At 51.0% G+C, this 24,759-nt stretch overlaps 1 protein-coding gene, 1 long non-coding RNA gene and 1 other non-coding gene across 4 annotated transcripts in view; 2 read left to right on the top strand and 1 right to left on the bottom strand.

Moving 5' to 3' along the window:
- LOC140197801 (protein mono-ADP-ribosyltransferase TIPARP-like) overlaps positions 1–10,340 on the top strand; it is a 37,938-nt gene extending 27,598 nt beyond the window's left edge. For both annotated transcript variants that reach the window (XM_072258261.1, XM_072258262.1), the window contains exon 6: positions 4,270–10,340. In XM_072258261.1, the coding sequence (XP_072114362.1) occupies positions 4,270–4,705 (436 nt within the window). In that variant the 3' untranslated portion in view covers positions 4,706–10,340. The remainder of the gene's footprint in view (positions 1–4,269) is intronic.
- A 3,651-nt stretch (positions 10,341–13,991) lies between these two features.
- Positions 13,992–14,151, bottom strand: LOC140198521 (U1 spliceosomal RNA). Its single transcript, XR_011886186.1, has one exon. It is a non-coding gene; the product is annotated as a U1 spliceosomal RNA (small nuclear RNA).
- Positions 14,152–14,511: 360 nt separating this feature from the next.
- Positions 14,512–24,759, top strand: part of LOC140197278 (uncharacterized) — a 37,582-nt gene continuing 27,334 nt past the window's right edge. Inside the window, exon 1 of the long non-coding RNA XR_011885902.1 lies at positions 14,512–15,083. This is a non-coding gene — a long non-coding RNA (uncharacterized lncRNA). The remainder of the gene's footprint in view (positions 15,084–24,759) is intronic.

Raw genomic sequence — 24,759 nt, 5'->3', positions numbered from 1 at the left:
TACTGCACAGCGCCACCATGGCATCACTGTGTCGGAGTTCACACAGACGCCTGACCAGGTCAAAGTGACAGATTCCATCTCCTGAAGCAGAGGCCATGCAATCGTTGAGTCATGACTGCTGTGTCCTGACCGAGATTCCCAGCCAAGCCAGTCCCATCTGCTCATGTTTGGCCTGTATCCCTTTAAAGCTTCCCCATCCATGCACCTGTCCAGCTGTCTTTGAAATGTCCATCATACACCTGCTTCAACCACCTCCTCTGGCAGCTCGTTCCATAGCCTCAGCACCCTCTGCGTCGAAAAAGTCCCCCGCAGGTTCCTGCTGAACGTTCACCCCCCCCCCCCAGCTTAAAACTATCCCCTCTAGCCTTTGATTTTGATTTGGAAATCCGGGTGTCCGGGGTGGTGAGGCAGCAGCCATAGCAGCTGTGGTACTGTGCAGTGTGGAGAAGCATTGCACAGAGACAGGGAGACGGAGAGGGGGCCGGAGAGAGAGAGACGGAGAGGGGGCCGGAGAGAGAGAGAGACGGAGAGGGGGGCGGGGAGAGAGACAGAGAGGGGGGCGGAGAGAGAGACGGAGAGGGGGATGGGGAGAGAGAGAGACGGAGAGGGGGATGGGGAGAGAGAGAGACGGAGAGGGGGGCGGAGAGAGAGAGACGGAGAGGGGGCCGGAGAGAGAGAGACGGAGAGGGGGATGCGGAGAGAGAGAGAGACGGAGAGGGGGAAGGGGAGAGAGAGAGAGACGGAGAGGGGGATGGGGAGAGAGAGAGACGGAGAGGGGGATGGGGAGAGAGAGAGACGGAGAGGGGGGCGGAGAGAGAGACGGAGAGGGGGGCGGAGAGAGAGACGGAGAGGGGGACGGAGAGAGAGACGGAGAGGGGGGCGGAGAGAGAGACGGAGAGGGGGCCGGAGAGAGAGAGACAGAGAGGGGGGCGGAGAGAGAGACGGAGAGGGGGCGGAGAGAGAGAGACGGAGAGAGGGGCGGAGAGAGAGAGACGGAGAGGGGGGCGGAGAGAGAGACGGAGAGGGGGGCGGAGAGAGAGACGGAGAGAGGGGCGGAGAGAGAGAGACGGAGAGAGGGGCGGAGAGAGAGAGACGGAGAGAGGGCGGAGAGAGAGACGGAGAGGGGGCCGGAGAGAGAAAGACGGAGAGGGGGGCGGAGAGAGAGACGGAGAGGGGGATGGGGAGAGAGAGAGACGGAGAGGGGGATGGGGAGAGAGAGAGACGGAGAGGGGGGCGGAGAGAGAGAGACGGAGAGGGGGGCGGAGAGAGAGAGACGGAGAGGGGGGCGGAGAGAGAGAGACGGAGAGGGGGATGGGGAGAGAGAGACGGAGAGGGAGATGGGGAGAGAGAGAGAGACGGAGAGGGGGGCGGAGAGAGAGAGACGGAGAGGGGGATGGGGAGAGAGACGGAGAGGGGGATGGGGAGAGAGACGGAGAGGGGGATGGGGAGAGAGAGAGACAGAGAGGGGGATGGGGAGAGAGAGAGACGGAGAGGGGGGCGGAGAGAGACAGAGAGACGGAGAGGGGGGCGGAGAGAGAGACGGAGAGGGGGGCGGAGAGAGAGACGGAGAGGGGGGCGGAGAGAGAGAGACGGAGAGGGGGATGGGGAGAGAGAGACAGAGAGGGGGGATGGGGAGAGAGAGAGACGGAGAGGGGGGCGGAGAGAGAGAGACGGAGAGGGGGGCGGAGAGAGAGAGACGGAGAGGGGGATGGGGAGAGAGAGAGACGGAGAGGGGGATGGGGAGAGAGAGAGACGGAGAGGGGGGCGGAGAGAGACAGAGAGATGGAGAGGGGGGCGGAGAGAGACAGAGAGATGGAGAGGGGGGCGGAGAGAGAGACGGAGAGGGGGGCGGAGAGAGAGACGGAGAGGGGGATGGGGAGAGAGAGAGACGGAGAGGGGGGCGGAGAGAGAGAGACGGAGAGGGGGATGGGGAGAGAGAGAGGTGGAGGGGGGGGCGAAGAGAGAGACGGAGAGGGGGGCGGAGAGAGAGACAGAGAGGGGGCCGGAGAGAGAGAGACGGAGAGGGGGGCGGAGAGAGAGACGGAGAGGGGGGCGGAGAGAGAGACAGAGAGGGGGCCGGAGAGAGAGAGACGGAGAGGGGGCCGGAGAGAGAGAGACGGAGAGGGGGGCGGAGAGAGAGAGACGGAGAGGGGGGCGGAGAGAGAGACGGAGAGGGGGGCGGAGAGAGAGACGGAGAGGGGGCCGGAGAGAGAGAGACGGAGAGGGGGGCGGAGAGAGAGAGACGGAGAGGGGGGCGGAGAGAGAGACGGAGAGGGGGTCGAAGAGAGAGACGGAGAGAGGGGCGGAGAGAGAGAGACGGAGAGAGGGGCGGAGAGAGAGAGACGGAGAGAGGGCGGAGAGAGAGACGGAGAGGGGGATGGGGAGAGAGAGACGGAGAGGGGGATGGGGAGAGAGAGACGGAGAGGGGGATGGGGAGAGAGAGACAGAGAGGGGGATGGGGAGAGAGAGAGACGGAGAGGGGGATGGGGAGAGAGAGAGACGGAGAGGGGGCCGGAGAGAGAGAGACGGAGAGGAGGGGCGGAGAGAGAGATGGAGAGGGGGATGGGGAGAGAGAGAGACGGAGGAGGGATGGGGAGAGAGAGAGACGGAGAGGGGGGCGGAGAGAGAGACGGAGAGGGGGGCGGAGAGAGAGAGACGGAGAGGGGGGTGGAGAGAGAGAGACGGAGAGGGGGGTGGAGAGAGAGAGACGGAGAGGGAGATGGGGAGAGAGAGAGGTGGAGAGGGGGGCGAAGAGAGAGAGAGACGGATGGGGAATGGGGAGAGAGACGGAGAGGGGGATGGGGAGAGAGAGACAGAGAGGGGGATGGGGAGAGAGAGACGGAGAGGGGGATGGGGAGAGAGAGACAGAGAGGGGGATGGGGAGAGAGAGAGACGGAGAGGGGGGCGGAGAGAGAGAGACGGAGAGGGGGGCGGAGAGAGAGAGACGGAGAGGGGGATGGGGAGAGAGAGACGGAGAGGGGGATGGGGAGAGAGAGAGACGGAGAGGGGGATGGGGAGAGAGAGAGACGGAGAGGGGGGCGGAGAGAGACAGAGAGATGGAGAGGGGGGCGGAGAGAGAGACGGAGAGGGGGGCGGAGAGAGAGACGGAGAGGGGAATGGGGAGAGAGAGACGGAGAGGGGGGCGGAGAGAGAGAGACGGAGAGGGGGATGGGGAGAGAGAGAGGTGGAGGGGGGGCGAAGAGAGAGAGACGGACGGGGGATGGGGAGAGAGAGAGACAGAGAGGGGGGCGGAGAGAGAGACGGACAGGGAGAGAGAGAGAGACGGAGAGGGGGGTGGAGAGAGAGAGACGGAGAGGGGGATGGGGAGAGAGACGGAGAGGGGGATGGGGAGAGAGAGAGAGAGACAGAGAGGGGGATGGGGAGAGAGAGACAGAGAGGGGGATGGGGAGAGAGACAGACAGAGAGGGGGATGGGGAGAGAGAGAGACGGAGAGGGGGGCGGAGAGAGAGACGGACAGGGGGATGGGGAGAGAGACGGAGATGGGGGCAGAGAGAGAGAGAGAGAGAGACAGAGAGGGGGATGGGGAGAGAGAGAGACGGAGAGGGGGATGGGGAGAGAGACGGAGAGGGGGGCGGAGAGAGAGAGAGACGGAGAGGGGGGCGGAGAGAGAGAGACGGAGAGGGAGATGGGGAGAGAGAGACGGAGAGGGGGGCGAAGAGAGAGAGACGGAGAGGGGGGCGAAGAGAGAGAGACGGAGAGGGGGATGGGGAGAGAGAGAGAGACAGAGAGGGGGATGGGGAGAGAGAGACAGAGAGGGGGATGGGGAGAGAGACAGACAGAGAGGGGGATGGGGAGAGAGAGAGACGGAGAGGGGGGCGGAGAGAGAGACGGACAGGGGGATGGGGAGAGAGAGACGGAGAGGGGGGCGAAGAGAGAGAGACGGAGAGGGGGGCGAAGAGAGAGAGACGGAGAGGGGGATGGAGAGAGAGACGGAGAGGGGGATGGGGAGAGAGACGGAGAGGGGGATGGAGAGAGAGACGGAGAGGGGGATGGAGAGAGAGACGGAGAGGGGTATGGGGGGAGAGAGAGAGAGACGGAGAGGGGGGCGGAGAGAGAGAGAGACGGAGAGGGGGATGGGGATTGACGGGGGGGCGGAGAAAGAGAGAGAGAGATGGAGAGGGGGTGAAGAGAGAGATGGAGAGGGGGGCGGAGACAGAGAGACGGAGAGGGGGACGGACAGAGAGACAGTACTCTATGCCACCACCCATCTTCCTCCCCCCTCACCATTCTGTGTTCCTCCCCCCGCAGGAAAAAGCTGTACATGAGCCGCAAGACGACAGAATGCGAGAAGCACCTGTTCCACGGCACGTCGCCCCCCTCCATCGATGGCATCTGTAAGCACAACTTTGACCCCCGCGTCTCCGGCCGCCATGCCACCCTCTACGGCCAGGGCAGCTACTTCGCCCGCAAGTCCAGCTACTCCCACAGATACGCCCGGCCGTCCGAGGACGGCAGCCACTACATGTTCCTGTCCAAGGTCCTGGTGGGCCGGTACACGGTGGGGAAACCGACCATGAGGAGACCGCCGGCCATCGTCCCCAACGACCCCAGCAGCGACCTCTTCAACTCCTGTGTGGACAGCTTGGAAGACCCTCAAATCTTTGTCCTCTTCGAGAATGACCAGTGTTTCCCTTACTTTATAATCAAGTACAAGGAGGTGGAGGAGTCGGTGGCCATCAGTTGAGGAGGCTGTCCCCACCTTGGATAATCAGCCAGACTACTCTGATGGCCCCAGCCTCTTCAAGGTCAGGAGTAACAGGGAGCAGGGGAAGACCACCCCCGTCCTCCAGGCAATCTCCCGCTGTGTCCCAGCCTGGAAACATATCCCTGCCCCTCCTTTCTCATGGAGTCCCAGTGGTGGGAACCCCTCCCCAACAGTGCCTTCAACAGACCGGTTCTGGAAGGCAGCTCTTCCTTCACCCTTCCACAAGGACAAACGGGGAAAAGCTGACGTTCAAAGAGGAAGTTGTGAAATGTGAAACTGTGGCATGAAGGGGACCGTTGGAGAGCATGGACTGTAGCCGGGAGAATCGCCTGCCACCAGCGTTGCCTCCTTCTGCACTTGTAGACTTTCTTTGTAAAATTACCCTCCTTTTTATATTTAAGAATGTATCGGTTTTGTTTTTAAATACCATGTCCTGGGTCCCGGAGGGTTGTGGAGGTTGGATTAGGTGAAGAGAAGGTGTACTGTACCGAGCAGGTCGAGGGACAGGGGGCGATCGGGAACTGGTACAGATGAGGAGGTGAGGATTGAGGTGGATTAGCATGGAAGGGTGCGGAGGTTTGAGTGGCCAAGTGGCCTGCTCCTGTTTTTATGTGTGCTTCACGTTTAGTTTGCTAACACCCCTTTGCAAAGGAGTTAGTGTTACAGTGTTGTACAGACTCTTCGGCCCATCTGGTAAATACTGACCAAGATTCCCATTCTGGCCAGTGCTACTTGTCCACATTTGACCCATATCCCCCTAAACCAGGGGTTCCCAACCTTTTTTTATGCCATGGACCCCAAGTTGGGAACCCCTGCACTAAACCTTTTCTCTCCGCATACCTGCCCAATTAACTTTGAAATGTACCTGCCTCAACCACTTCCTCTGGCAGCTCGTCCCGTTTACAGATCACCCTCAGGGTTCCCTAAAGGTTAACTTGCAGCTTGGGTCGGTGGTCAGGAAGGCAAATGCGATGTTAGCATTCATTTCGAGAGGACTGGAATGTAAGAGCAAGGACATGATGCTGAAGCTGTATAAGTCACTGCTCAGACCCTTTGCCGCCCTGTGATGCTTGTAGCTGTGGGTCCCTCTGTTCCACAATGCTCCTCAAGGTCCCGCTACTCACTGTGAAACTCCTGCACGGACTGTCTTCCCCAAATTCAGTATCTCACTCTTCCAGACTAAAGTGCATTTGCCATTTCTTAGCCCGCCGACTGAGAGCCCTCTGTAAATCCTGGTAATTATCTTCTCTGTGATTGCGGATGGGGCAGTGGTCCACGAGGCTTAAGGACTGTCCGGAGTGGGTTACACTGTATTGTATTTGTCAATGTGGAGCAGAGGGCGGGAGCAAAGGATGTTCGGAATGACAAGGGTGTCGCGCTACAGGAGGGGTGCGGGACAGGCAGCAGAGAAGGAATAACGGGGGTGGTGTGGGTGCAGACACACCCAGCCCTGAGAAACAAGGCGAGGTCTTTTGATGCAAACAATTGGTTTATTGATCATTACAGAATGTGTCTCTGGTGCTTCCCGCTCCCTCCCTTCTCCCTTCCCCTTTCTCCCCAATCATGACTCCCCTCTCCCTTCCACAATAGAGACCAGTATCAGAATCAGGTTTATCATCACTCACACATGTCATGAAATTTGTTTTTTTTGTGGCAGCAGTACAGTGCAATACATAAAATTACTACAGTACTGTGCAAAGGTTTTGGGCCCTAACTGATGTGTAGACCTAAGACAGCACTGTGCTGTGTAGATAGTGCCTTTACTGGACAGCGCCATCTTCTACATCACCACCTCCCCTGGCAATATGCTGCAGATCCCAGCCCCCCCAGGGGAATAAACTTCAGCCTAACCCTCTTGCTCCTTGGCCAGATCCTGGTTTTGGAGACCTCTGCTGTGAGAGGGTAGGGGGGTACATTCCCCACCCTCCATCATCTCTGCCCGTCATACCTCTGTCTCTGGTGAAGAGGGGAGAGAGCTGACGTCCCAGGTCCTTCGGCAGAGCTGGGGAGTGTTGCAGCAGGTAGTGCGGCTGTCTGTCAGTTCCTGTGACCTGGGTTTGACTGTGACCGTTCATGCTGAGATCAGTGGGCAGCTAGTGGTCAGCGCAAATTCGATGGGCCGAGGAACCGGCTACCACTCAGTCTCCCTCTACGGACTCAGAGGGCGAGAGATGAAGTGTGGATGCAAATCTTTCGGCCCATCGAGTCTGTGCTGCCCACCAACCAGTCACACAGATCGCACCCCTCCCCACCACCCACACACTCAGGGAGCTTCTACAGCAACAGATTGACCCACAAGTGCTGGGGGGAGCCCTCACCCCAGATTTTATTGGGGACAGGAGGAGGCCATTCAGCCTCTCAGTCCTATCCCCACCATCAACGTCCACCCAGCCAGTGTAAACTATTCCGGTCCCCATCTTAGTAACACGACGGTGCGGGTCAGAAGGTCCAGTTGGTTTGCCTGGTGTGGCCTCTTGTCTGTGTGACCACAGGATTGCCAGTAGAGGAATTCGGCATGTTGAGCAGCAGCTGTGAGGATAACTTCACCCTCTTCTCTTCCCCTCCTGCCCCCCCCCGAGCAACATCCTTGTAAATTTTCTCTGTACTCTTCAACCTTACTTAGAACTTTCCTGACCAAAACTGCCTACAATACAGGTGCTGTTTAAATGACACTATTGTAACTGCCTCGACACTTCCACTGGCGGCTCATTCCAAAGACTCACCACCCTCACAGGGAAAAGTTACCCCTTGGGTCTCTTTAAATCTTACACCTGTCACCCTAAACCTATGCCCCCGATTCTGGACTCTTCTACCCCGGGGAAAAGATTGTGACTGTCTATCTTATCTATGCCTCTTTTAATGCAAGATTCAGGATTGTTTGTTGAGGACAAAATGATTGGTTCTGATGTATGTATCATCCCTCTGCGATAGCAGTCTGGCCTGCTGAGTTACCCCGCGCACCCTGGGGCCTGCTTCCATCTCTCCCTTTTAAACTTACCCGCCTCACGGTGAAACTTGTAATACAACAAAATTTCTATAAAAACAATTAGTAAATTAAAAGTTTGCTGAGCTATTTAAGATAGACATCCAGTGGTTCAGAAAAGCAAGCACCCGAGGATTATCAGACTGTTACTGAAAATTCTCCATAATCGTCCTCCTTAATCAAACCCTTCCTGGCCCCGGTCTCTGTCCCCAGTCCCACCTTCCTCATAGTGTAGTACTGGTTTACTCTTGCCACCTACACTCAAGTAATCCCACCATTTATTGTAGTACTGAGAGACAGCCATGAATTTCAGATGTGACACTACTGGATGCATCTTCTAGGAAATGCTTGTGAATGACCAGTCACATGATAAAATAAGACCATAAGATGTAGGAACAGAATTAGGCCATTTGGCCCATCCTGTTTGTTCTGCCCATTTACCTGTGAGCCTTAATCTCCTGTATTCTCTCAATATCCCTCATGTCCTGACTAATCGAGAATGTTATCAACCTCTGCCTTAAATATACATGAAGACTTGACATTCAGAGCTGCCTGTGGCAATGATTTTTACAGATTTGCCACTCTCTGGCTAAAGAAATCCTTCCTCATCTCTGTTCTAAATGGGCATCCTTCTATTCTGAGGCTGTGCCCTCTGGTCCTGGACTCCCACTGCACAGGAAACATCCGGTCCACGTCCACCCGTTCAATAGGTTTCAATGAGATCCTCCTCCCTTTCATCTGAATTCCAGTCAGTAGAGGCTCTGAACCATTAAATGCCCCTCTTTCCTTCCTGGAATCATTCTCATGACCCTCCCCTGGACCCTCTCCAATGTCAGCACATCCTTTCTTGGATTAAGGGGCACAAGCTGCTCACAGTACTCCACGTGAGGCTTCACTAGTGCCGTCTAAAGCCTCAGCATTACATAATGCAGTTAAAGGAGGAAAATACTTTAGCCAGGGAGTGGTGAATTTGTGGAATTTGTTGCCACAGGCGGCTGTGGAGGCCAAGTCATTGGGTTTACTTAAAGATTTTTGATTAGTCAGGGCATCAAAGGTTACAGGGAGCAGACAGGAGAATGTTATGGAAAGGGAAATGGATCAGCCATGATGGAATGGCAGAACGGACTCGATGGGCTGAATGGCCTAATTCTGCTCCAATGTCATACGGTTTTGTGATACAGCTCTCTGTGTGCGTCCCAAACCAGTCATTTCATACATCAGGTTACTAAGCAGAACAGAGTGTTAGAGTTATGGAGAGAGAGAGAGTGCAGGCAGATAACAAGGTGCAAGTAAGGTTGATTGTGCAGGAGATCCAATCGAGAGTCTGATAACAGCGGGCTAGCAGCTGTCCTTCAGCCCAGTGGTACGTGCTTTCAGGCTTCTGTCTGATGGGAGGGGGGAGGAGAGAACATCTGGGGTGGGCCGGGCCTTTGGTGACCCTGGCTGCTCTACTGAGGCAGTGAGGAATGTAGATGGAGCCCACGGGGGGTGGGGGGAGGAGTTGGCCGATTTCCGTGACGTGCTGAGCTGTGCCCACAGCTCTCCGCAGTTTCTTGCGTTCACAGGCAGGGCCGTCACTGTACCAAGCCGTGGCACGTCCAGATAGGGTGCTTTCAGTGGCATGTTGATAAGTCACGTTGAGTGGGACAGACCGTACTGAGAGAGCAAGAAACACTGTGATGACAGACTGCTGGAAAACACTCTGCTGGTCGAGCAGCATCTGTGGGGCAAGCGTTTCTGGTCAGACAGCATCCTGCAGAAGGATCTTTGACCAGAATGCGTGCCTCCCTCGTTAGCTGCCACCTATTCTGCTGAGTATTCGCCGGCATCTTCCCCCTCCACCATGGCCCTTCCCTCAGCCGAGGAAGAGGGTGAAGAGCTGGAGGTTGGTGCTCGATCAGAGCTGGAATGCTGGGAGGTGTGGACAGAAATCTGTCAGGATGCACTGGGGGTGCAGATACTTAACCAGCAGGCAAAATCTCTGGGGTGTTATTTCTCAATACAATTTGAAAAGGAAAATTTAAGGACTAAAGTGCAACAAAAACCCACTTTTATGATTTTTGTAAGATCAGCAGAGTCTGGAAACAGGCCCAAGTCACCCATTCTGACCAAGATTTACATACGAGCTGGCCCATATCCTTCCAAACCTTTCCTATCTTTGCAAAGGGAGATGGTCAACGCCTCCGTGGCCCGGCCCAGGTGGAGTCCGGTGTCAGCAATGTGGTCTGTTAGGGGTGACCAGGAGGGCCAGGTAATGACGACATATTTGGACGATTTTATTCCCCCACCCCCTCACCATTCTGTACTGGAATGGAAACTGAGCCAGTTCCTGCTGTGAGCCAGCTCTCCCCACCATCGCACAGCATGGTGGATCAGTGGGTCAATCTCAGGATTTTCTACCTGTCGGGACCATGCCAGCCCTTTGGGCAGAGCTACAGACTGAGTCCTGGAACTAGGACTCCAGTTCAGGGTCTGGGTTGGAGATTCCGACCAAAGCTCCGGGTACTGTCCTGTCAAATTATGGAAAGCACTACCGATTAGGATTAATTTATTCCGTTGTCTTTGTAAAATGGAATGGAAGGACAAGCAATGTGATTTTTCTAGCAAAATAATTAAAAACGATTTTGTTTACATAGTTGAGTCTTGGATGGTTTCCATGGCAATGGCTAATCCCATTATGAGTTTACAGTGCTGTGGCTTTTCATTGGGTGCTATGAGAGTGGAAGCTTGGACATGATTGGTCAGTCATAGGTTAACCTGGCCAGGATCCATCTGGGATCCTCACAAAATTGGGTATCAAGGACCCAAAAAATGTCCCTTCACCATCACTTGGGTTTCAGTAACAGCCTTGTCTTACCTGGTGTCATGGTGTGAGAATGGCCACTGGTAACCAGGGCATCTATTGGGGCCAGGGAGGGAAACCCCAGAGCCTGAGGCTGTGAGGCCAATGTGGAACACAGAGAAGATCTCCATTGGTTACGACCCGGGATTGGGGGGGTTGTCCAATCACCAGTGACTCAATGCAGAACACGAGCCCCAATTAAATCCCTCCCTGCATATGACGGAGAACCCGCCATTCTTTGCGCATGCTTGTGTGTGAGCCTAAGAGTCTCCTCAACACCTCCATTGTCTCTATCTCCACCCTATTCCACACACTCTGTGTAAAGGAACAAGCCCTGCGCATCTCCAGTAAACTCTGCCTCTAGTTTACCCTCGAGGGTTTGACAGTTCTGTCCTGGGAAAGGGCCGAAATCTTACTCCACTCCGGCTTCACACAATGTTATTAATCTTCCATCAGGGCTCCACTCTGCCTCTGAAACTCCACATTAAACAGCTGACCTCTCCTTAGAGTTAGCACCCTCTGATCCAGCAGCTTGCTGGTGAACCCCTTCCATAAGGAGCTGTGGTTGTACTCTTTGGAGTTTAGAAGAAAGAGGGCTTTTCTCTTTGGAGCGAAGGAGGATGACATGAGGCACACATCGAGCGGATATCCCAGGGCAGAATTGGTCAATAAAAGCAGCTATAATTTTAAGGTGATTGCAGAAGGCTGTGGGAGGTGGGCTTTTTACAGGAAGAGTGCGTGGAAGGCCCTGCCAGGGTTGACGGGAGAGGCAGATACATTAGGGGCATTGAGAATAACACATGGTTGATAGAAAGTGGAGGGTTATGTAGGAGGGGAGGGTTAGATTGATCGGAGAGTAGGTCAAAAGGTCAATATGACCTTGGGGGCCGAAGGGCCTGTACTGTGTCGTACTTCTCTATCTTACTGAAACAGGGGACGCGATGGGGTCAACGTGGAGATATTCCAGCCAGTGGGAGAGTCTGGAACGCAGGGACAGATGAGGCTGGTCAGTTACCGCAGGAACCTCTGCTTGCAGAGGGAGTGAATCTCTACAATTCCCCAGAAGCTTGTGGGCGGGGGGGAGGGGGGAATTAAAGAGGAGGTGGATGGAGTTTTGAAAGATCTGGCAATTGGGGGTGATGGGACACAACAGGAGATGTGGCGGGCACGCAGATCAGCTGCAGAATGACAGGACAGACTAGAGGTGCCAAGGGGCCGCACGCTGCTGCATTTCTGTCGTAGCAGGGTTTTGATTTTGGGACTACTCGGTAAAACAGGTAGTCAGACCGATTGTACCATTACACTTCAACCCCCTCAATAGGTCCCTCCACCTGACCCCAACCCCACCCCCCTCAGTAGGTCCCTCCACCTGACCCCTGACCCCAATCCCCACCCCCCTCAGTAGGTCCCTCCACCTGACCCCTGACCCCAACCCCCCACCCCCTCAGTAGATCTCTCCACCTGACCCCAACCCCCTCAGTAGGTCCCTCCACCTGACCCCTGACCCCGACCCCCACCCCCTTTAATAGATCTGTGTCTGCGTGCGTGTGTGGTTCGCACCTTCTCCCTGTAACAATGCGCTCTCCCCCGTTCCTCCCACATCCCAACGGTGTGCAGGGTCAGTGGGTTAAGTGGCCACTGTCAATTGTCCCCCTGCTGCGTGAGTATGCGGGAGGAGTTGATGGGAGTGTGGGGAGAGCGAAATGGGACCGAGAAATCTGTCTGTGAACTGAAATCATCTCAATGGACTGAATAGTCACCAACTACACAGGGAAATAGGAATCGATTATCAGGGCCAGCTGTCATATACCCTCTTCTGTATCCTACAAGAGAGTGCAAGTGAGTGTGGACGTGTGTGTGTGTGTGTGCGCGCGCGTGTGTGTCTGTGCGTGTGCGCGCGTCTGGTTTGTGTATATACAACCAGACCGGGACGGTGTAATAACTGCTCTTTACGCGAGGTGTGGTTCATGAGCGATGGTTCAGGAATGTCTCCCGTCCCTCCCTGTGCGACCGAGCCTCCCCACACTCTCAGCCTGAGTCATAGCCTCTGTGAAGGAAATAACGCTGAGACTTGACCGTGGACAAGCTCTGCCAATAACGTTTAATAACTAGGGTGACACTTCACGGAAATAGGCCCAGTCTCTGTACTGCTCGTTTACGCCCGGGCCATATTAATCTCTCCGCCCCCACCCCCACCCCCATCTGCAGCAAGAATCAGCACGATCTCCTGCACCCTGCAACGTGCCAGCCGGGAGCATTCCCCGACAGACGTCTCCTTTCACTGGAAGACCAGCAAGTTTCGGGGTAAAACACTGAGCTGACGAGCTTCCAGAAGCAGGCGATGTTTGGTGTGCACAGTTCACAGTGGCCTTTTTAAACTATAATTTACAATAAGTATGTATATAAAATAGGTAATGCACAAAGAGAGCAAAACTAGCGAGGAACTGTCCATTGTGAGAGAAGGAGAAACCACGCAGAATCAAATTCATATTTTATTCCTCGCGTTCCCCATCTCGCACTAAGACGTCTTAGAAACTGGATCCCTTCCTCCACCCTGCGGAGGGCACCGGGGTGGAACCGGGAACCTCGATCGGAAGTGAATCCACTCCGGGATCGCGCAATGTCTCCCCCTATAGGATTGAGAGCAAATCTGCAGGCAATGGAAACCATCGAAGCCCAGAGCCGAAGTGCGGATCAAGGCATGTTTAGGGTAGGAGAACGGGTTCGCTAGACATCTCAGACATCGTAGAAGCCAGCCTCACTGTCTATATTTCTATACCTCTCTCTATAGCTCAGTAAAGGCGCCGGCGTAGCAATCAAAGACCCCGCCCACCCGGACTTCCTCTCTCCTCCCCTGTCTCCATCGAGCCCTACTCCTGCAGTGACTGCAGGACGTTCCGTGCTGACCACTGCTTGATAGACTTGTGGTTAAAGGTGTTGGTCCGGAGCAACTTTTCCACGAAGAACAGGCAGTGTGGCCCGTCCAGCTGACTGGGGTAGACGCATATTTCGCGCACGTATTTAGGTTCCACGCACACAAAGAAAGTAGTCATCAGGCTGAGAACGATATCGTGTACGTTTTTGCCCCCGTTGTCCAGGGACATGCATTGTGACTCATTCCAGTTTGGGTCCCCAGAGGAACCTGAAGACGAGGGAGTGAGCGACCCCCGCTCTCCGCATGCGAGCTGAAAGGGAGAGGGAGAGGGAGAGAGAGAGAGAGAGAGAGAGAGAGAGAGAGATAGATGACTATTAGAAGAGCATTGGTAATGGCTGGGGACAGCTGGCTTGGAAACACACTGCCCAGAAAAAAGAGAATGTTGCAGTACTTCAGTCGTAAGTACAGGAAGACAAGAGAGAACAAAGTACGCTCTAACATCCTACATATGTAACAAGAACATAGTAACTAAGCGTACCGGAAGTTCTATCGTTAGATTGAAAGTCAGGGGAGAGCGCGAACGCAGTCCCCCACTACCACAAATTTTGCAGTCGAGTATCCCGCATTTGGGGACATCGCAGGCGTCAGCACACCCGAAGTGCAATGGGATAGCCTCGTCCTGGGAGAACCTTTTTTTTCTCCAAAAATACTTTATTCAGAAATATTACAAAATAAAGTTATTTACATAAAAAAAGATTCGTTGACTGAGTCCTTAATCAATAAAATTATTTACAATAAAATTATGCGTTGACTCTCAGTCCATACAAATGAAAGATGTTTACAATAAATCGTTCGTTTACTCTCAACTCTTAGTCAAGAATTAAGATTATTTACAATAGAATTATTAACAATAAAAACAGGCGTTGGCTCTAATTCCTTTTCCAAAGTTACATTTCCAGCCACTCCTGGGGCACCATGTTGATTCATCTATCCACACCGCTGATGAGGGGTATTCTCCTCCCCAACCGACCCCTCCCACTCCCACGGGTGATGAACCTGAAACTGTGGTCCTTCCCCACCGGGCCTCTGTCACCAGCTCACTTTACAATTTAACTCTCTCGCCGTTCACACCGACTGTGCGTTAGAACAGCGGTGGTCAGTCAGCAACCGTGCTGGCCTGGAGACCCCGGGGTACAGGAGATCGAGGGTACGACCACCGCAGACTGGGAGACCGGAGGGTACAGGCAGAAGAACAGAGGATGCAAACAGAGAAACCGAGGGGTCCAGCTTGAAAGCCACCTCCAGTTTAAATTCCATGCGGAATATTTTGGAGGATCAAGAACCAAGAACCAAGAACAGCCGTCCGGCAGTGCTTGCGCAGTCCCAAGCAGAAGCAGAAAAAGCTGTCATGACAACATTTTAACATCTCTCCGTTTACTGTACCCCGTACACACTACAATGCGAAACAATCGTTTTCAAATTTACACACTCTGGAGAGTGTTTTCGAAAATCTCCGTTTTCGGGGGATGAAAACGCCGGTTCAGTGTGGACGGAGGGTCAAAACGAAGAGAAAAAGCTTCGATTTCAAAATTATCCGGCGTAGTGTGGACGTGTGTGGGCGGCGTTGATGCTGAACCGAATTGTAGATGACTTCAAAGTAAGTATATTATCAAAGTACATACCAGGAGTGATTGATAAGTTCATGGCCTAAAGTAGAAGTAGCCAAGTTTAGAAAACCTAGCACATTTATTTTTCAACATAGTCCCCTCCTACATTTACACACTTACTCCAGCGGTCGTGGAGCATACGGATCCCCTCTTTGTACAAGTGGTCCACAGCAGGGGTGATTGATAAGTTCGTGGCCTAAGGTAGACGGGGTGAGGAGAAACTTCAAACTTTCTGCATGATCACTCAGAGTTGAACTACGCATGTATGTAACGAGAGCGCTTTGGACCTCCAAGTGGGCGATAAGCTTGTGTCCTAAGGTAGAAGGAGATGAGATACAGCTCTCGTTACATGCTCACTCAGAGTTGAAACTGCACGTACATGTAACTCTTTGAGTGAAAATGCAGAAAGTTTCAAGTTTCTCCTCGTCTCCTTCTACTTTAGGCCAATAATTTATCAATCACCCCTGCTGTGGACTACTTTCTGGAGGTCCAAGACGCGGACTTCTACAGAGAAGGGTCCGTATGCTCCACAACCACCAGACTAAGTGTGTAAATGTAGGAAAAATAAATGTGCTAGGTTTTCTAAAATTGACTCCTTCTACCTTAGGCCATGAGCTTATCAATCACCCCTCATATATGTCACCTTATACAACCCTGAGATTCATTTTCTAGTGGGCATAATCAGTAAATCCATAAAAACAGAATCAATGTGCCAACTTGGCCATTCAACCAGCGTGCAAAACTCAGCAAAGTGTGCAAATGCAAAAGGAAAGGAATAAAAATATACAAGTTTTTAACCCTGCTGGTTTCCTTGTCTGTGTAAGTCTGGGGAAGACACACTCCAGTCCCACCAAACCCGTGAGATTGAGATGCCTCTCCCACCTCAAACTCCGGTTTCTGTGGATGCTGTGTAATCCGCAACCCTGTTATAACTCAGTGTAAGAAACAACAGACAGTGCACTGCACACGATTAAAGGAATTATATTTATGAATCTTAACTAAAGGGTTAGTAAAGAAAAGAAAGGTAAAAAATTATAATTAAAGAGTCAAATTGGAGCTCAACTCTTCCCAAAATTCATATTCACCAATCCTCATTCGATCTCAGCACCTGGCTCCATCGATTCATAGGTTGTATCCATATCTATCCAAATACCCAGTTATCCGGTCCCTTAGAATAACTTCCAATAACTTTCCCAACACTAGCTCATTCTTAGAGCCTTTCTTAAACAACAGAACAAGATTAGCTATCCTCCAGTCCTTCACTGCCTCTTCTTTCACTAAGGATGATTTAAACAACCCTGCTAGGGCCCCGGCAACTTCTGCACTTGTCTGAGGGAAGGGATTTATCCACTCTAATTTGCCTCAAGACAGCAAGCACCTCCTCCTCTGTAAACTGCACAGGGGTCCGTGACCGGGTTAGGTGAGGAAACTCCTCAATTACTGCAGTGGTGTACACCCCATGAGTGGTAGCAATCCTAAAGCATGTAGTAGAACATGACTGAAAACATTGGCTATCAATGTAAAAATGACATTGATTCTTGTAGATATACTTTTACTATGAATATATGTTATTATTATTATGAATTATTTATATAAGTGTGTAAAAACACAGCCGACATTTCACGCTACACATAAAAGTCTCAGGCACCCTAGCTATATATACACTCTGTGCCCAAGACCTTTGCACAGTACTGTACGTCCTTTCAATCTGCATACAGGAGGGTTTGGTCTAGTCTGAACTCAAATGGCTGGAGGGATCTCACTCCAATGACATCCCCCTCCTCAGCACGTCCCTTTGCCAGCTGGTCCCACCTCTGACAGGACTCAGTGTCATGGTCCGGTCTGTGAAGTCTGCATTCTGGTTCATGGTCCAGTCCGTGGACTCAGGACTCCAGGTCTTCCAGCTGTCCCTTGTTTTGATTGTGTTAATCATGGGCACCTGATTCCCATCCTGAGGCTTGGAATATAAGTAGCCTTGGGGTCAAGTGTGAGTGGCTGGTTTGTCTTTTCAAGATCCCCTAGAAGCAACCTGCTGGTGGAAGGCTGGAGTGGCCACTTGCCATCTTTAGGCTGTGTTGGGGAACCACCCCCTCATGGAGCCTTGCTGTCAGTGGTCGAAGCTGGCTTTGCGGTATGGATTCAGCAGTTTCCCGGGTCAGCTGAGTGGCTGTCAGCTACTCCGAGCTAGGTAGGGATCTAGCTGTTTCCATAGCCAGCTGAGGTTGCTGGCTGAATTGAGACTTGGAGCTACCCCAGAGCAGAGATGGAACTGTCTGTCGTTCTTTGGTGTTTGTCTCTTCTTGTCCTCGCCTCTGTGGGGTAAGCCAGGCCGTTTTGCTGTTGCCCTGCAGGGGGATCTGTCTTGTCTTGTCTCGCCTCTGTGGGGTATGTCAGGCTGTTCTGTCATTGCCTTGCTGGGGAATCTGTCTTGTCTTGTCCTTGTCTCCGTGGGGTAAGTCAGGCTGTTTTGCAGTTGCCCTGCGAGGGGTCCTGTTTTGTCTTGTCTTTGCGTCTGTGGGGTAAGTCTGGCCATTCTGCCATTACCTAACGGAGGGACCTGTCCCACCTTGGTGTAGAGATAAAGTTGAGTCCTGGCTTGTCTATGGATGAGTCCTGGCTCTATGTCTATGTACTGTCCAGTCTCATGTTAGTGTCAAGTTAAAGATGAGTCCCAGCTTCTCGAGGGATAAGTTATGGCTCTCTGTCGATGTACAGTTCCCAGTCTGTCTCTGAGCTGCAGCCTCTGAGTTATCAGACTTGGCATTCCAAGAGCCAAGACCGCAGCCTGTCTCCAAGCCTCAAGAGCAAAGACACCAGCCATGTCCTGTCCTGAAGCCATGTCATGTCCTTGCCTGGAGAATGAAGAATCACAATCCGGTACGACACCAGAGTTGTGAGAAAGTCCACCGTCCATCTGATCCATAGGTGGGAGGAGAGCTACTGTGTTCTCTGAGGGAAACCAGGTTGATTGTTGAGACCGACCCCAAGCGGGGAAAACCATCGTATCGGTGAGAAAAAGTGTCGTTGGAACTTGTTGGTGAGGAGAGACGTCGTGTCTAACCAGACGCCGAGCATTAGAGTCATCGAGAACTGCCTAGCAACATATATTAGGTTTAAAAAGAGGAATTTTCAATGGTTCTTGTTTCGATCCTGTAAATACTGTAGAGCCACTTAAGTCAATTGAAGATCAATCACTAGGACCGGTCTACGGTTTGAAAGACTGAGTGTGGTCTAATCAACGGCTTTCTGCGGGGGTTGGGAGGGCTGAGGGCTGGCTGCTGTGGGAGTGGCTGAGTGGACGAGAGAGTTAGCTGCTGGCTGTGGGGTGTTGTGGGGGACATTCTGTGGGAATATTGACCAACGGCCTGTATAGGTCCGGACTGATATTCGTACACGGTCCCTTGCAAACTCTGATAGGATGGCAGGGAGGGAGACTGATGGTGACAGCAATAGCATGGAGTGTGAGTGGGAAGAGGTGGGGAGAGGGACTAAGAACAGGAAGATGATGGATTGGAACAGGAAGAAAAGAAGTGGGTCTAGTGTAGGTGAATCGGAAAGTGAGGGAAGAGAAGTTGTGGAGAAGGGCCTGAGGGTAAAATCGCTAAATGTAATGATAAGATTTGAGGGGGAAGGGGGAGTAAAGAAAATCGAGCTGCTTAAGCTAACAAAAATCATTAGAGGACAAGTAGGGGAAGTGAGCCTTGCGAGAATTTTAGGAGATGGAAACCTGCTGATAGGATGTAAAACTGAAGAGCAGATGGAGAAGGCAATGAAGGTGACTAATGTTGGGAAAGTCAAAGTGTCCAGGGTTGTAAGAGTTGGAGCACAAAGGGTCAATGGTTGCAAGGGGGTGATGTCCGGGGTTCCCCTCAGTGTTAATACAAAGGAGCTACTGGAGGAATAGTTCAGTGAAGAGTGTGAAAAGAATGACAAGGGGAGCAGAGAAAAGGGAGACTGAAACCGTTCTGGTAGAATTTGAGGATAAGGTGCCTCCAAAGGAGTTATATTTTGGATTTCTAAGATACAATGTAAGAGAATATATACCAAAACCTATGAGGTGTTTCAATTGCCAGGAGTTTGGGCATGTGGCCAAAGTGTGCAAAGGAAAGAGAAGATGTGTAAGGTGTGGTGGGGAACATGAATACGGAAAATGTGGAGAGGGAGTGAGACCAAAGTGCTTTAATTGTGGAGGTAACCATAGTGTGGCCTACTGGGGATGTGGAGTGTTGAAAAAAGAGGTGGAGGTGCAGCAGATAAAGGTGAAGGGAAAAGTCTCATATGCTGAGGCAGTCAAGTTGAAGAAAATGAATGAGGGAGGGTGTAGTGAAGAGCAAGCGGCAGCTAAAGAAGGCAAGATGAGAAGAATGCATGGATAGAGAAGAGAAATTGGCGACCTTTATAGTAGGAGTGGTAAATGCAACGTATGAGATCAAATCTAAAACAGAAAGGATTCAGATTATTGTGAAAGCTGCAGAGCACCATTTGGGTATGACAGGATTTAAATGGGAAGAAGTAAACGATGCTCAGGGTACAGTCAAGTCAAGAGGCAGTATGTGTGGGTTGATATTACTAATAATGCTGCTTCTTCAATGGAACGCAAGAAGCCTGATTGCTAATGGACAAGATTTCAAGCAGTGTATAGCGAGTAGGAGAGAAAAGCCAGATGTTGTGTGTATCCAACAGACCTGGTTAAAACCTAATTTAGATTTTGTTTTATATGGTTATGAGGCAGTAAGGCGAGACGGGGGGTGGGGGGGGTGGGGTGGAGGAGGAGGATGTGCAACTTATGTAAAGCAAGGTATTCCTTATAGAATACTAGGTGTCGGAAGTGAACAAGAGTATGTGCTAGTAAAAGTATGGGCTGAAAGGAAAGAATTGCTGATTGTGAATTATTACAATCCATGCAAAAGACAAGAGTTAAACAAGCTTGAGGAGATAGAAGGGCAGAATAGTAGTAACGTTGTTTGGTGTGGTGATTTTAATGGACATAATGTATTATGGGGGAGTGACAGAACAGACATCAATGGTCAGGTAATAGAGGAGTTGCTAGATGAGAAGTATTTAGTGTGGCTAGATGATGGCAGTAGTACTAGAATTAATGTTAATACAGGTAAAGAATCTGTGCTTGATCTTACATTAGTATCAAACTCCATTACATCAGTGTGTGATTGGTTAGTGTACCAAGAAGGAACTGTAGGGAGTGATCATTACCCAATCTGGTGCAAGATAAATATTTCTGCTTCATTGGTCACAGAGAATACAGGTGGGAAATGGATCCTTGAGAAAGCCAATTGGGAGAAATTTCTGGAAAAAAGTGATAGATATCTAAGTCAGGTCAATGATGGAATGGACGTAGAAACACTTGACAGCATATTAAAACAAGGTATAATATCAGCTGCATTAGAATCCATCCCTAAAAGTAAAGGAAGAATAAAGAAGAGAGTAATACCATGGTGGGATGATAATTGTAAGGAAGCAGTGAGAAATAGAAATAAGGCATTTAAACTGGTTAAAAGAACTCATAACTTCCAACATATGATTCAGTACAAACAAGCTCAGGCAGTAGTAAGGAGGACAATAAGACATGCTAAAAGAACGCACTGGAGAAAGTATTGTGATTCAATCGGAAACACAACTCAAGTAGGAGAGGTGTGGGGGATGATAAAAACAATGGGAGGAGACAGGAGAGAGTGGAGGTACCCAGTTCTGGTTGATGGAAATGTGACTGCAGTAACAAATAAGGAAAAGGCAGAGTTGTTGGCAAACGCTTTTGTTATGGTACATAGTTCTGATAATTTGTCTGATAAGGGTAGAAGAGGTAGAGAGAGAACAAAAGCTGAAAATATGGAGGCTTTATGTAGGAAAACTAATCTTGACGGTGTGCAAGATGTCCCGTTCAGCATGGGAGAATTAAGAAAGGCACTAGATAAAACAGGAAAGACTGCGCCAGGTAAAGATGAAATATGTTACAGTATGATAAAACACCTGAGTGAAGGAAGTCTGGAGAAACTACTGCTTCTGTATAACAAAGTCTGGGATGAAGAGAGAATACCAGGGAGCTGGAAAGAGGCAATAATTATTCCAATAAGGAAACCTGGGAAAGATGCCAGCAGGCCAGGAAACTACAGGCCAATTGCCTTAACGTTACATGTATGTAAACTTATGGAACGTATGATAAATGAGAGGTTAGTTGGAAAGTAGAGGTATGGTGGCTATGTATCAAAGCGGGTTCAGGAAAGGAAGGAATACTATGGATCCAGTGTTGTGTCTAGAGGACGAAATAAGAAAAGCTCAAGTAAATAAAGAGACAGTGGTTGCAGTTTTTTTGATGTTGAGACAGCTCATGATATGTTATGGAAAGAGGGGCTCCTAATCAAGCTACATTTAATGGGAATTGGGGGGCCAATGTTCAATTGGGTTAAGGACTTTCTAAATGGGAGAACTATTCAGGTGAGGATAGGATCAGAGCTAACAAGCCAGTATGTTGTAGAAAACAGGACACCTTAGGGGAGTGTAATGAGTCCAACTTTATTCTCCATTTTGATAAATGATATGTTCGTAAATATTCCAACGGAAGTGGGGAGGTCATTGTTTGCAGATGACGGGGCTTTGTGGAAAAGAGGGAGAAATATTGAACGTATAGTTACGAAAATGCAAGATGGAATTAATCAAGTTGAAGAGTGGGGGACAAAGTGGGGTGTTAAATTTTCAGTGGAGAAGACAAAGCCATGTTCTTTACAAGGAAAAAGTTCAGGGGACTTAATTTGAATCTGTATGGAAGTAACCCGGAGAGAGTTGAAAGTTTTCGGTTTTTGGGAGTGCACTTTGACATGAGATTGACATGAGATTAACATGGAGAAAACATGTTAGATATGTAGTTAGTAAATGTAAAAATGTGATAAATGTCATAAGGTGGCTTGCTGGATTGGAATGGGGTGCTGATTATGCATCACTGAAGTATATTTATGTAGCATTAATAAGATCAAGATTAGACCATGGAAGTATTGTATACGGGTCAGCAGCAAGATCTGTGCTAGCAGAACTGGATATCGTGCAAGCTCGGGCTCTAGGGGTGTGCTTGGGAGCGGTTAGAACTTCCCCAGTGTGTGCACTCCAAGTTGAAGCAAATGAAATGCCATTGGGGCTGCGGCGTAAACAGCTGGAGGCCAGTTACTGGATTAATTTAAGGGGGCATAGTGATAGCCATCCTACAAAAAGGGTGTTGCAGACATGCTGGGAGAAGGAGAGGTCACAAAAAGAAAGTTTTGGCTGGACAGGAGAGCAAACAGCAAAAGATATGGGTGTGTACGATAAAGAGTTTTGTCCAAGTGTGGTGTGGCCTGTCAGACCTTTCTGGGTATTAGAAAATCCCTCTGTAGATTTGGAATTGCTTAAGATTAAGCACAGTAATAAGACGGCTGATATACTCAGTGAATATCACAGTTATAGGGAATGTAGATATAAAGGCGTACAGATTTTTACGGATGGATCAAAGGATCCAGAAACAGGTGCAACAGGGTCTGCAATTGCTGTACCAAGTTATCAAGTGGAGATTAGCAAAAGAATACCTGATTGCTTGAGTGTATATGCAGTTGTAATGTTTGCCATATTGTTAGCACTAGAATGGAGTGAGCAGGTTGATTGTAATAATATTGTGACATGTAGCGATTCTGTGTCGGCCCTTGCAAGCATTAAGGCAGGTACAGCTAGAGGTCACCAGGATCTGCTTTATGAAATCCTGTTTGCAAATTCAAGACTGGCTAGACAAGGCAAAAATATCGTATTCATGTGGGTTCCAGCACATTCGGAATTATGGGAAATGAGACAGCAGATAGGCTGGTAGAAGCAGCAGTCAAAAAGATCTGTAGAGGTCAATATCAAACTATCAAAATCAGAGGGGAAGAGCATAGTGTGGAGAAGGATAAATCAGCAGTGGCAGCAGCACTGGGATAGAGCAATAAAAGGAAGACATTTACATTCAATTCAGAACGGAGTGGATATGGGAAGAAGTAGGGGAGTAAAGTGGAAGGAGCAAGTGATTATAAGTAGACTGAGAATTGGGCACAGCAACATTAACGGCACTCTGGCCATCATAAATAGACATCCTACAGGTTTTTGCGATCAATGTCAGGAGACTGAAACAGTAGAGCATATCCTTATTTCATGCCAGAAATTTGCACAGGAAAGGCAACAAATGTTACAACAATTACACAAAATCGGACTGGTAGACTGTACATACATCTACTGATGTTTCTGGACACATCTTCAGTGATGTTCCTGGAATCATCGGGTGTTTCGGGTCTTTCAACATCATACACCCTCCTCCAGGTGACCCAGCCGGGGCTGATCAGACCCCAGCTTGTGTCCAGATGGCTAGCTACTTATGACTCCATGGTTCCCCTCTTTTGAGCCACAGCCACCTTGAGGCCCTCTCTGCCACATCGGTGGTACTGCGGATGGCTCTCCTCTTCCTCTCTCCCTCGATGCCCAAAATGCTGAAGGCTCTAACTAAAGAACGGGCTATGAATCCCCTACAACCAGCCTCCACTGGGAGACACCTCGCTCTCCATCCAGCCTGCTGACAGTTGCTGACCAGTCCTGCGTACTTGGAGAGCTTCCTTTCAAAGGCCTCCTCCAAGCTATCTTCCCATGGGACTGTCAGCTCCAGCAGCACCACTTGCTTAGTCGACTCAGACACTAGGACAATGTCTGGTCACAGGGTGGTGGCTGTGATATGGTTGGGGAATTTCAGCTGCTGTTTGAGGTCCACCAACAGCTGCCAGTCCCTTGCAGAGGTCAGAATGCCTGCAGATGTTCTTTTGGCAGGTTGGCTGCTCCCCAGCTCTGACAAAGGCAATGGTCTGCTTGGAGGGTCGGGACCGCTTCGCCCACTCAACGCCTGCGCTGACAGCTTCAGCGATGGTCTTCAGGACCTGATCATGCCTCCACCTGTACCGTCCCTCACCAAGTGCCCTTGCACAGCCGCTGGGGATGTGCTCCAGGGTTCCTCGCTTGGAGCACAGTAGGCACGCAGATGACTCTGCCTTGCCCCATGTGTGCAGGTTTGATGGGCTTGGAAGCACATCGTACACTGCCTGGATGAGAAATTGGATGCAGTGTGGTTCAGCTTTCCAAAGATCAGCCCGGGTCACTTTCCTCTCAACCGCATTCTCCCATCTTGTCCAAGCTCCCTGTTGCTTCATTCCCACCGCCTTGCAGGCTCTCATCTCCTCCACTACTGCTCTCACCTCTTCCTGAACTAGACGACGCCTTTCCTTCCCTCTGGTGTCCATTTGGGGAGTTGGAAAGGATCCTAGCCCAGCTCGGCCTCGTGTGACCACTCCCACCAGCCTCCTGTGACGCAGCCTCACCTCTGCCTCCTGAACAGCTTCCTCTGCCCTCCACTTCCTGCCAGTACTTACTTGGATCCCTGCTCTAGCCACCTTTGGGTCACTTGAGTCCCTATACTGCAGCACTTCTCTGGCTCTTGTTACCTTGAATTCTTCCTCCAAGGATTTGAAGGGCAGTTGCAGTTTGTTGTGGTGTCCATAGAATGAGATGCTGCTCAGGCTCTTTGGCAGCCCCAGACATCTCTTGAGGTACTAACCCTCTTCTCTAAGGTTTCGACTGTCGAGATCGGAACTGCACAGACGAGGAGGGGCCACA

Source organism: Mobula birostris, chromosome 5 (genome assembly GCF_030028105.1).
Source record: "Mobula birostris isolate sMobBir1 chromosome 5, sMobBir1.hap1, whole genome shotgun sequence".
Lineage (NCBI taxonomy): Eukaryota > Metazoa > Chordata > Chondrichthyes > Myliobatiformes > Myliobatidae > Mobula > Mobula birostris.
The sequence above is the reverse complement of the archived record's forward strand: the minus strand, read 5'-3'. Positions and strand labels throughout refer to the sequence as shown.